General features: G+C 41.8%; 1 protein-coding gene across 4 annotated transcripts in view; it reads right to left on the bottom strand.

The window, feature by feature from the left end:
* Positions 1–1,021: 1,021 nt before the first annotated feature.
* LOC117820005 (serine/threonine-protein kinase Nek5-like) overlaps positions 1,022–12,783 on the bottom strand; it is a 17,564-nt gene continuing 5,802 nt past the window's right edge. Inside the window, exons 7-24 of one of the 4 annotated variants that reach the window (XM_034693611.1) lie at positions 12,504–12,590; positions 10,329–10,383; positions 9,707–9,820; positions 7,785–7,871; positions 7,444–7,537; positions 6,307–6,413; positions 5,758–5,807; positions 5,080–5,247; positions 4,214–4,292; positions 3,820–3,933; positions 3,651–3,746; positions 3,146–3,247; positions 2,998–3,063; positions 2,802–2,894; positions 2,551–2,728; positions 2,289–2,390; positions 2,077–2,209; positions 1,022–1,466 (exon numbers count right to left, since the gene is read on the bottom strand). In XM_034693611.1, coding sequence (XP_034549502.1) covers positions 1,208–1,466; positions 2,077–2,209; positions 2,289–2,390; positions 2,551–2,728; positions 2,802–2,894; positions 2,998–3,063; positions 3,146–3,247; positions 3,651–3,746; positions 3,820–3,933; positions 4,214–4,292; positions 5,080–5,247; positions 5,758–5,807; positions 6,307–6,413; positions 7,444–7,537; positions 7,785–7,871; positions 9,707–9,820; positions 10,329–10,383; positions 12,504–12,590 — 1,984 coding nt within the window. In that variant the 3' untranslated portion in view covers positions 1,022–1,207. Of the gene's footprint in view, positions 1,467–2,076; positions 2,210–2,288; positions 2,391–2,550; positions 2,729–2,801; positions 2,895–2,997; positions 3,064–3,145; positions 3,248–3,650; positions 3,747–3,819; positions 3,934–4,213; positions 4,293–5,079; positions 5,248–5,757; positions 5,808–6,306; positions 6,414–7,443; positions 7,538–7,784; positions 7,872–9,706; positions 9,821–10,328; positions 10,384–12,503; positions 12,639–12,783 lie in introns of all 4 variants that reach the window. The other 3 variants (XM_034693612.1, XM_034693613.1, XM_034693614.1) reach the window with 3 other exon arrangements.

The raw sequence follows: 12,783 nt of genomic DNA, 5'->3' as shown, positions 1-12,783 counted from the left end.
ATTACTCATATTCTATATCACTTCAACCCCAGAGAAGATTTCTTTAGACAGAAAACTACCCCTGATCAGTGCTGAGGAGCTCCTGTTCATGTGTTTCTGTTGGAGTCTCAGTTTCACTGTAAACAGTTCCACAGAGGCTTCACTCTGGCTTCCTTCAGTGGTATGAACCTGAAACAGAAACTGATGTTCTTGTGATGTTCTTGTAATTAACGGGTCTTAAGTTTGCTGAAATAACAACATCATGATGCAGATTAGTCAAAAGTCAAGCTTTGTCAGGTCTGTCCTCAAGAGGAGAAGAAAACTACTTTTACAATGTTTGTTTGTTGAATGGAGGTCTATGAAAGAGGATTAGAGACACTGATGTTTTTTTTTAGCTCTGACCTTCTTCACGGAATGTTCCATTTGTTCTCAGAATTCTGACATCAAAGACAGAATTCTGGAATTCTGTTTTTGATCTAAGAATTCTAGAACAACTGCTTTTGCTCTCCCTACAGACTGTTTTCCTGCTGACACCTGATTGGTCGATACTACTTGAACAGAATTTTTCGGGTTTATTTCAACCCTTTTTTCTTGGCACTTTATCCTGTCTTCCTTTCCTTTTCTTTTATTTATTTATTTTGTTTGTTTCGTTCTTTCTCTTCCATTCTACCTTCCTACTGTTTTCATCTCTCTCCTCTATTTTTCTCTTTTATTTTTTATTTTTATTTTGCAGTTTATTATTTCCTTAAACTTCCTTATTTCTGTTTCTTCCTTCCTCATCCGGATGAGGGGATCCATCATTTCTGATGCTGTGTTCCAGGAAGTCAGGAAATCTAAACGCTGATTCTCTTTAGTGACACAGCATCGAGCAGATCTGTAGCTTGGGTAGAAGTTTCTAAATGAAAGTGTTGTTATCCTCCCGTGTCACATATTCCCGTCCCCTGCTGCAGAGATTTGTTTTGATTGTCAGATGACACATTTTAGTCAAGAGAAAGAAAAAGAACGTAAACACGTCGACAGAACGTAAACACTGCATTCAACAAAAAGTGTCCTGATTTCATTCTTCTCTTATTAATCAAACATTTGTCGTGTTAAAGAGGTATTTAGGCTTCTTGTGTTATAAGACTCTCAGTGCAGATTAGTTTGAGTTAAAGAGAGAGTTCAGAGACGCTCCAGTTATAGTTCTCAGCTAGCTTGATGTTGTGAAGTTAAAGGTTCGTCTGATCGCTCAGACTGACCGTCCTGTTCTTTCAGGTTCAGGTGAAAAGACCTGAGTCCGTTCAGCAGTGTCTGTGGCTGACTCATCACTTTCAAGGTGAACGTGTTGAGGATCTGTATCACCTCCTGCTCTCCTTTCCTCCATCCCCTCCTCCACCTGTTCTCTCTCTTCTCTCTCCTCCTCTTCCGAGCTGCTGTCCATCACAAACAGGTTCTTCATGGAGTCTGCCACGGCCTCTCTCAGCTCGTCCTCCGACTCCTCAAAGTTTCTGTTGATGGAGAGAGAAACATGAGAGCATGACAATTTTTTTGGGAAGTTTCTATTCACTTTTAGAAGATCCCAAAAACATTTGTGAGATCATGAAACCTTTACAAGATCCCGATAAACTCTTGCAAGATCCTTAGAATGTTCTGTTAGATTTTGATAAATTCTGTGAGATCCTGAGAAACTTTTGCGTGATCTTGTCACATTTTTGGAAGGTTTCATTAACTTTTGAAAACCCCCAAATCCTTGGTAAGGTCCCAAAATAAAATTTGCAAGATCCCATGAAACTTTTATGAGAGCTCAATTATTTTTCAAGATTCTGAGAAACTCTTACAAGAGTCAGGATCCTGAGAAAGTTTTGCTGGATTTTGGAAAACTTCTGTGAGATCCTGATCTACTTTTGCAAAGTACTTAAACATTTTTGGAAGAGTCAGAAAAGCTTTAGCAAGATCCTGGGAAACTCCTCAAACTGTTTCTCAGGATCTTGCAAAAGTTTTTTAGGAATCAACCTTAGCTTTCAATCCCAATGTCTTTGCAGGAGTTTGTTTAAAACACTCCAGGTGTTTGTTCTTCAGGTAAATGGAACGAGAGAACAGAAGGAACTGTTGACTTACGTGTCGTCATCGTCTGACCTCGGTTCCAGACGGTCCTCATCCATCTCCACGTCAGACTCATCTTCCTCTTCCTCTCCTTTCTCTCTTCTCTCCTTCTCGTCCTCCTCTGCTCCATCCTTCACCGGCTCCACACCTGAGTGATAAGAAGAGTTCAGAGTCTCATCCTCTCTCTGAGTTAGTGAATAACTCTGGTTTAAAGTCTGAGATCTGACCTGAGTCCAGAGTGGAGGAGGTGAGCTTAGCTTCAGCCAGAGCGTTCAGCAGGGTATTGGGGGCGGCGTCAACCCAGTGCCGCCGACCTTCCTCCTCCTCACCTGACAGAGACACACAAGTCAGCATATATTATTCTCCAGCGTGACAGTACCTGCTCTGTGATGTGTGAATCAGCAGTGCTTAAAGGTGTGTTCAGTAACGTGTTCTGCTCCTGATCTTGTCCAGGTGAGAATTACCTCTCCTCTTCAAGGTGTACCTCACCTGCCTCCGCCTCCACAGCAGTGTCGCAGCCTGAGTTAACGTCCATGTTCCCTAGTGCTTCTAGCAGAGTCCGAGGAGTCCTTTGGCTCCACCCCCTCCTCGCCTCCTCCGACCAATCCCTGATCTTCAAGTCGTCTCCCTGCTGGAAGCTCAGGGTCTGATGCAGAGGGTCCACTTCCTGTCAGGGGACGCAGAGTCCACATGAGACTGACTGAGAGAAGAAGAAGAGGAAGAGGACAGAACGCACTTACCCTGTCTTCTCCTTCTGTCTTCTCCTCTTTCACCTCCTCTGCATCCTCTTTCATCCCTCCATCATCTAACCGGATCTCAAACATGATTCCTTTCTGAAGAAACACATGTATTATAATATGATGAGACGCTTCCTCACCTGACAGGAGGACAGATGTTGACCTGTTTGAGGTGAGCTATGAGCAGGTATGTTCTCACCTTGTCTCTGTGTCTCCTCCCCTCTCTCCTCTCGTCTCTGATCTGCTTCAGAGCGTCTTCTACGTTCTGCAGAGAGTTTACTCCTCAAATAAACTGAACTCTCATAAAAGGTATAATAATCATTCCCCTGTTTGCTGTCAGTTCTTACCTGTTCAGGTGAGGCTTCCTGCTGCTCCTTACTCTCTGCAGACGGGTCAGAGTCTCTGGGTTTGTCCACCACGAAGGTCTCATTTTTGTGTGCCGGCTGAACCTGACATGATGGTTAAAGATAAGAGTGTGAAGAGGCTCAGATATCATCTTAATACCATCTAAATAAGGAGATGTAATGTTTTTGCTGCTACTCTCTTCACGACAGAAATGAATCAATCAAACGCTCTGAGAAAGTCTGGTCTCTGCTCTCCTCTCAGACGCTCTTTCATGGACTCAAGTACATTCTTATATTTGCAGAGGAACATTATTTGACATTTCTCTTGTTGAAAACTTTCAGAATCCATCTTCTTTTTCTGTGGCTGTTCTCTGCCCAGCTTCACAATCACAGACGGATCAACATGCCACAGATTCAGGTTGCAGGGCTCCAGAAATCCTCCTCTACGTATAATCTTCAAACATAAACCCTGCGTAGAGACTCTGTGGAGGAGAGTCTGTTTTGGTACCTCTGCCTCGGCTCGCTGCCTCATCTGTCTCATGTCCTGCTGATACTGCTGCCTGATGAGGTCCAGCTGACGGAGGTATGCCTGCACACACACACACTTTAAATAAAGCATGGCACCATGACATTTATCTAAACTTCATAAACCCTGTAAGAACAGCTTAGAGTCTCACCTGTTGTCCCGCCTCTCTCCTGTCCTGCGCTGCATGCTGGGTCTCAGGTCGTCCACCTTCACGTTCCTGACCTCTGGGCCTCCTGACTCTCTCAGCCGTGCACGGACGTAGACCCTGGCGGTCACAGAGGAAAGGTCAAAGGTCAGAGCTGCATGCATGAGTGTAATCTTCTGCAGCAGCAACAACTCTGTTTATTCTTTAGCCCCTCAACACCTTCTCATCACTTCCTGTTGTGGTTTATCGAGGCACGGCTGAAGTTCACAGGTCTGACTCGAGTTCCTCTGCTGATGCAGCACGAGCACCGCTTCAGAAAAGATATCTGAACATGCAGCCTGCTTTAAGCGACTCTGCAGTAACATAAAAGAGAAACAGCCTCTCTGCAGACTCTTCTCACCAGCTGTTTCTCTGCTCTCAGCTTGTACTGGTTGGCCTCGTGTCTCCTCTGCAGGTACTCATGACGAGCTGCAGCCACACTGACGACACAAACACACACAGGATTAAATCTGCATGAACAATTTCACACACATAGCGGTCAGTACAGAGGGCAGCTGTTCAGGAGGCCTTCTCCTCTAAATGCAGGGGTTTGTGGAATGATTGGACATTAGCCACTTCAATAAAAGACCACCACACACTGCCATCTACTGGCCAGCTGTGGAAACACATCTCTCTGTATCAAGACAGCTGGTTAGAAAAGTGACGCAGCTCAAATCCTGGAAGATTCTTGAAGTCTACATTTTTGTGCAGCATTGAGCAAAAACTGAGCAATAAAATGTTAAAATATTCATAAGTATTGATTTAATGTTGGGAGAAAAATAAGATTAATCACCTGAATACGCATTTTGACATCAAGCATTATTTTTTGAAAAGACTTGATGTGGAGATTTATTATTATTATTTTTTAAATTAGCTGATTTATGTTTTAAAAATGTTACAACTCTGAATTCAAGATAGGACAACTTCAAAAAATATTATCAATAATAAAAATAAAAAGTCAAATTACTTTTTTGCATAAAAGCATTGCATATGCACTTTTTTAATTGCTCAAAATTATGAATATTTAAAATTGAAACATTAAAATCATTCTGCATGTTCTGAGGATTTAAATATAATTCATGTTTTAAATGTTTAGGTGATATAAACATCATAATGTCTCTACTTCCTCTCAGGAAACAGATGAACTGTTTATTTAGTTTGTTTTCATCAGATTTTAATTCATGGCTAAAATAAAACGATGATGGCGTTCAGTAAAAGCTCACTCACATCTGGTACGGCTCCACAGAGGGAGCTTCATGCTGCTCCGTCTCTCTGTCCTGAGAGGGATGAAGAAGAGGAGGAGGAGGAAGGAGGTCCTCCCTCTCCCTCCTCTGTAAGGCGTCCAGCTGAGCGTGATAGTGCTGATAGTGACTGAACGGCTGCTGCTCCTTTAACCTGCAGCAGAAACAAGAAACTCAACTCAGCTTTATTTATAAAACACCTTTCAAACATTCAGCATGCAGCTCAAAGAGCTTAACAAAGAACAGAGACAGAAACAACAGAGACAGGTGAAATGATACATGAATGACACAAGCAGAGGAGAGTGACATGAAATACTAAAAGCAAAATAACTACGATCAAATCGATAAAAATAAAATCTGAGAAATATTAGAAAAATCAAATACAAATCAATCAAATAAAATCAGATAAATGTGAGAAAAAATTTAATCAAATCAACAAAATACAATCAGATAAATACCATAAAAAAAACAAATAAAATCAATTAAATTAAATCTGAGGAATATCAGAAAAATAAAATAAAATCAACAAAATAAAATCAGAGAAGTATCAGAAAAAAATCAGAGAAATTAGGTAGAATAAAATAAAAAAAATTAAAAATTAAAACAAAGCTGATGATGATTGAGGACGATGAAGAGTTAATATCTGACACAGAGTTTATCTCACCTGAGCTCCTCTCGGTCTGCAGCTGCAGGTGCTGCTCTCTGATGAAGGAGCTGAAATCACAAATACAGAGTGAGAACAATAAAACAGAAAGGAAACATTTAATACAACTTCAAAAAGAAAAAACTTAAATTTAAAATAAAGTATTTGGAATTGTTGAGGTCTTCTTATTTCATGTGCTCAAACAGACAAGCAGAAAAATGGAAGGACTGTTTTACGAGGTTGTGAAATAAAACTTTATTTAAATAAAATAAAACTTTAAAGCAGAAACTATTTAAGATACATAAACATAATCAGAATAAACATATATAAATTATTTATTAATTATTATTATTATTATTATTATTAGTAGTAGTAGTATATATTATTAATTATTTATACATAAACATAATCAGAATAAAAAAAGTATATCTAAAGATTATATTTGGAGTTGAGTTGTAGTTTTCAGAGTACATCCATGCAGCTCTGAGTATAAAATATAATACAGACTTAAAGTTTGAGTGTTTGAGTGAACTTGTACTAATACAATTATATTGAAGTCATTATAAATACTCTGTAGGGAGCCGGGCTGTACACTCTGAGGGGAACTCTCCACTCTGGTTTCACAGGAAGTCTCTTCACAGCTGGTCTCTCTGCAGGTCTGGACTTCTGGATCTTCTCTGGATTAAAAGAAGAGACACAAACATACATGAAGCTGAGATGATGCTGTTGTTTGATGGGTTTATCCTGCTGAATATCTATATATATATGCACCCTGATCTTGTTCTTCAAGAAAGGTTTAACCTGGATTTAGAAACCACTGTGTTTCTCTCCAGGATTATGGGACCCAGCTCACTTTGGGGCTAATGATTCAAGAAATACTGGATTCTATCGAACTGATCCAGGTCCAGACTTTCTAAGAGGACCAGATCTCTGCAGAGAGGTTAACTCTGCAGGATGTGGGACGGGGCAGCATGAGATTAACAGTCATGTCAGTCGTTCTTATTAAATATCTGAATAAACTGTGAGATGAGTCTTTAGATCTGTGGATGGATGCACCGGATTTGATCCAGCCTGATGTCTTGAATCTGCTCAGATCAGTCCTGAATCTCGGGGCCCGGTCTCTGATGCTGCGAGTGTCAAAGATTTTCAGGAACTTTGTTTAGTTTGAGTTTCAGTTTGATGAATTTAAATGTGAAGAGATTGTGAGCTGCCGGAGGAGTGATGACAGAAACACACGAGAGAATCATTGTGAGGGGAAACAGACACTCCCTCTGTGACACACACACACACACACACACACACACACACACACACACACACACACACACACACACACACACACACACACACACACACACACACACACACACACACACACACACACTGACTTTGTGTTCTGAAGTTACAAAAACACAATGTGAGCCAAAGTGTTATGCATTACTTTCTGTCCAATCAGGAGGAAGTTCTGTTTCACGTTGAGAGATAACAAGCTTGCTGACTGTGAACGACCATCGGGGGGCGCCAGAATCCACATTCAACACTAAACTGTCTGTGTGCTCCTCTCCTGCTCTGGATTATCCCTTCTCTAACATGTGTCTGTGTCTATGTGTGTGTCTATGTGTGTGTGTGTGTGTGTGTGTGTGTGTGTGTGTGTGTGTGTGTGTGTGTGTGTGTGTGTGTGTGTGTGTGTGTGTGTGTGTGTGTTACCTGCTGTGTTTGTTGCTCTCTTTTTAGCGTCCTTGCTCGCTGCTGCTGCTTTGTGTTGATGCAGCACCGTGTGGCTGAACTCCTCCTGCATCAGCTGCACACACAGGAAACCACACACAGATGCACACAGATGAAAACACGCACCACACACGTGCGCACACGCACGCGCGCGTGCACACACACACCTTTTTACATCTGCCTTTTTACACCCTCACTTAAAGATTATTTGTATATTGTTTGCAGCTCAGTGAATGATTTTAATCTCTGATCGTGGACTCAGCAGGTTGTTGTTGTAGTTTCTGTTTAGTTAATTGATCAGTGAGTCATGGGGGATTGATTACCTGAGGGTCCAGGTGTTTGCTGATGTTTTTCTCCAGGAAGGGACGCCTGAGGACGGAGCTGACGGAGGGACGGTCCCGAGGGCTCACCTGAAGAAGGACAAAATGTGGATTTTTATATGTGAGAGCAGTCTGAAACTGAGGACTGAGACTCTACAGACGGATCTCTTACACCACCCTTCAAACAAATATAAATATAGTATAATTTCAAACAATAACAGAGGTGGAATTTAGATCAAACTTTATACGCAACTCACCAAAATATGTAAAAGGTCAGCTCTAACTTTGTCCTCAAATGTTGTTTTGTAAAATCGAAATTCCTGTAAACAAGTCAAACTGTTCTCCTGCACTTACAGGAATCAGCAGTGTGTGTGTGTGTGTGTGTGTGTGTGTGTGTGTGTGTGTGTGTGTGTGTGTGTGTGTGTGTGTGTGTGTGTGTGTGTGTGTGTGTGTGTGTGTGTGTGTGTCCTGCAGTAGAGATTATCCTGAGACAATGGATGCTTCCTCGTGTTCATATCCTCCACAGCTGCTCAAACAGTTTCCTCAGAGTCTATATTTTATGTTTCCTCTTTGAAGTGTTTGTTCTGCAGTTTGAACTTCGAGAGAGATTAAAGGAAACTTCTCGGAATTCTAAACAAAAACAACAACATCTCTTCAAAAGTCAAAGTTATTATAAGATGAACCAGAAGATTCAGAAGAAGTTTCTCTATGATGGTTTTAAAGTTTGATCACTTTATGGACTGAAACAGCTTCAAGGTTCATCTTCAGGGAAAAGGATCATCAAGTCTGAGTCAGGATGCCACAGGTGGAGTTAGTAGTCAGGCTCATCAACACACACTTTCTATTTACACACACGTCATTATGATCCATATACAACAAGGAGAGAACTCGTGCTGCAGTGATCTTCACGATTTCCATCAGAAGACACGCTGCACATTCAGAAATACATGCAACAACTGAAACACCCAAATGATGCAAAACAGCAAATACAAAGACGGCTGAAAATCTTAAAAACAAAGATACAAGTCTGGGACAATTGAATAACACTTTCATCCTGCAAATGAAAGAATGTGGCATTAAAAAAGAATTAACTGCTTTAACAGCAAAATCAAAAACACAAAAAATCTGCTAAGAAAAGTGCTGTCCAGTCTTTACAACAGACGGCCTGCAGGGGGCGCCCAGAGGAAAGTTTGCTGTTGGAGGGACTCCCAGTTGTTTCTTCTCTTTGCAGCTCATTTCTATCAGTGCTTTTATTTTGACGTTTTGAATCGAATCCACTCTATTCATAGAGCACATTTAAAAACAATAATAAAGTTTACAAAAGTGTTGCACAATAAAATCAGTTAAAACACAACATTTAAAAATACAATAAAAGAACAGACTGAGACCACACGCCTCTCAGGCTGGGTGAAAAGCTGAGGAGTAAAAATATGTTTTAAGACGGGATTTAAAAGTTGGTAACGTTGGGACAATCTAATGCGCTAGTTCTACAGTCACCCCTGGTTTTCAGCCTGGTCTCTGGGACCACAAGAAGCAGTTGATCAGCAGACCTCAGAGACCTTGAGGGAGTGTAGACCTGCAGGAGGTCAGAGATGTACTGTGGTGCTACTCCATTTAAAGACTTAGAAACAAACAATAACATCTTAAAATGAACAGAGAGCCAGAGGAGGGAGGGGAGGGTAGGGATGATGTTCTCTAGCTTACAGGTACCAGTGAAAAGACGAGCAGCAGCATTTTGGACTGACTTCAGATGCTACAGGGAGGCCAGGTTAACGCCAACATGAAGTGCATCACAGTCATCCAGACGAGGAGAAATAAAATGATCTCTCAGAATCATTAAAAGATAAAACTGCTTTAATCAGAATGTGCAGCCTGCAGCTCAAACACAGACTGAAGAGAAACAAAAACAGGGATGAGAGTCTGACCTTGAAGAGTTGGGTGATCAGCAGGCGTAGATCATAGGAGTAGTGGGAGGGGACCGGGTTGTAGCGCCCCCTGCAGATCTTACTGACCAGCTGACGAAGACTGCTGCCCTCGAACTGCAGTGAACACAAGTGGAACGGGTTTACAACGTACAATACAACTTGACTGGATCTTCTCTTTTCTGAGTTTTCACAGAGAAAGCTGTCTTAATAAATAAATATTTTGTCTTTATCCCAAACCCTGATTTCCAAATTAGAATACCTTCCACACCACATCATATTTAATGCATTTATTCTTTGTTTTAATTAATCTAAAGTGTATGACAACAAATGTTACAACCTGTGTTCTGCAGACGTATAGATGTGTCTCATGTTTACAGAGGATGCAGGTTTTCTGTTTTTTAAATCTTTCTAATTATTCGTTCTGTGTATTTTTCTTAGACATCTATTTCTCTCTTCCAGTTTTGATGTGTGTTTATATTTAATCTGAATATTTCTGTGCACTGACACATTGATCTGATGATGTTTTGGGGTGAAAATGTGACCATGAATGTGAGCAGAGCCTCAGTTTTCATGCTGTGTGTGAAGCAGCTGTTGATGCTCTCCTGGGCGTGGTGCAGCTTACTGGATGCCTCAGGGTGCAGAGTTCATACAGGACACATCCCAGAGACCAGATATCCCTGCAGAGAGCACACACACACAAACACACAAACACACACACACACACACACACACACACACACACACACACACACCACACCACACACACACACACACACACACACACACACACACACACACACACACACACACACACACACACACACACACACACACACACTTTGAATGCATGTGAAAACTCTCCCTGATCTGTTCCATGGTGGTGTTTTGGAGGAACAGGGAGTGTTTCTATGAAGTCACATCTTGTGTAACTCGACATATTTCTTGTTGAAACAGGATGAGGAGGCGGAGCTTCACGTTATCCTCTCTCCCCTGAGCTAAAGGCATAAAAATCAGCAGAAAATGAACCATCACATCCAAATCTAGAATGAGGAAGTCTCTCTGAACACAGCTGCTGGCGGAGGAGTCAAGGTTTTTAGGTCCTGCAGTGAAATCCCTGCTTTGGCATTTGCTTATTCTGGCCAGGGACCAACTATGTGCATGTGTGTGTGCTCTTGTTTTCTATCCTTATGAGGTCTTAGTGATGTTTGGGGCCTCGGGAATGAGGGCATGTTCTTCTTCAGAGGACTAAATGAGAGCTCAGACGTGATTCTAGAGTCAGGTTAAAGACGCCGTGAGGGCCTCACAAGTTTAGTGAATCACACAAGTGTTTGTGAGTGTGGGAAAGAGGAAGCATCTCTGACCTCGTCTGTACCAAAACAAGAGGAAGAACAGAGCAGAGCGGAGGAAGAGGACCAGTATGAGTTTGAGAAAGCCCCTCTCTAACAGAGTCAGGGTTCATTGACGTCTCTGTTTAAAAGAGAAACCAAAACATAACCGTCCTACAGCTGCAGTGCAGTGCTTATACGTCCAGCAAGGGGAGACTCCTCTGGCCGTGCAGCGTCCTTTCTGTTCATTAAAACAAGTCGTGTGGTTCGCTGCAGCCTGTTTTGTTCTCAGACGGGCGTGACAAACATTAATGAACATCAGAGAGACAAACAGTCTAAATACATCTCCACTTTGTTTCTGCATTTTACAGGAAACTCCCCGTGCCGACCCGAGCCGAGGAGACGACTCCACCCAGCTGGGACTGACAGCGGAGGAACAACTCTCACTTTCAGTAACGAGGACGACTGCTACATACTACTTACTAATGTATTAGGCAGTAGGTATTGCCTACTACATACTGCGTTTGAATTTAGTATGTAGTATGAGTGTTCTGTTCGATCTGTGTTGCAGTACGCTGGGTCAGACGTCACTGGATTTCCGGTTTCGGAAAGCGGAAGTAAATAAAGGCGAAGCCGATAGAGAACCTGCTTCTTTAGCATCACTGATGATTTAAAAAGTTAGGAAGTGGTTTATACGTAATTTGATCACTTCCACAGCACCCAAAAACGGATTTCCTCCCGTCAAGAAAGAAGGAAAAAGAAAAAGCGGAACGAGCGCTGTGCATTGTGGGAAACAGTACGTGAGGCAGACTGGTCTGATGCATACTGTGAAAATTTCCTGAATCAGTAGACATCCGGGGAGTTTTGGCATACTGCAGATTTTGCTCTTGTTCACTTACTACTTACTACATACTGGATTCTGGCCAAATCAGTACGTACTGCTAGTATAGTAGGCGGTTTCAGAAACAGCCGCAGAATCTTTACTATCTGAGCTGTTAGAGGAGGAACAGGAAGTGTGATATGATGTCAGGCTGTCACACTGAGACTCTGGAGAGCTGCTGACAACCTCAGACTCTTCAAACCTTCATGAGGAGACAGCCTCATATCTTGATGGCACCATCTTGTAGATATTTTTACTCATTACAAACCACTGCGGTCGTATTTAACGTTGCCTAAAGCATCTTGAAATATGATGTTATATCTGGACCTGTTAGGTGAATATGGCTTACATGGGGTGTTGGAGTCATAAAAGTCTCTTCTTAAGATTTTCAGCCCTCATCTTTTTAATCTACAGGAGCGCATCTTTAAAAATGTTGACTGTGAGACACTCAGGATCATTATACAATTAATAAAAGTCGAATAAGTAGTCATATGTGTGCGATGAGCTGCATGAGCTCAGGTCATTTTGTCTTTATAAAGTGTATTCATGATGTGTTTGATGTTTTGAGTTTGCAGACTGATGATGGACGTACGTTTTGTTGTTGTAGGGTCGACTCTCGCAGATCTCAGGGGAGAGATAATACGGCGTCCCCACACAGGTCCTGGCCAGCTCCATGGTGCTGAACACACACACACACAAACACACACATACACACACACACAGTCATCTGATCATTATGAGTATCTAAAAGCTAAAGTCTTAGGTTGATGCATCTTCATAAACTTATAAATGATGTCACAAGGCTGTTCACGTCCATGTTTTACAGACTGAGTGTTCATCATCTGAAATACACTTTTCTGATTATTCAGCCA

The sequence above is a fragment of the Notolabrus celidotus genome, chromosome 10 (assembly GCF_009762535.1).
Source record: "Notolabrus celidotus isolate fNotCel1 chromosome 10, fNotCel1.pri, whole genome shotgun sequence".
NCBI lineage: Eukaryota > Metazoa > Chordata > Actinopteri > Labriformes > Labridae > Notolabrus > Notolabrus celidotus.
Note: the sequence above shows the minus strand (reverse complement) of the source record. Positions and strands in the feature narration are given on the sequence as shown.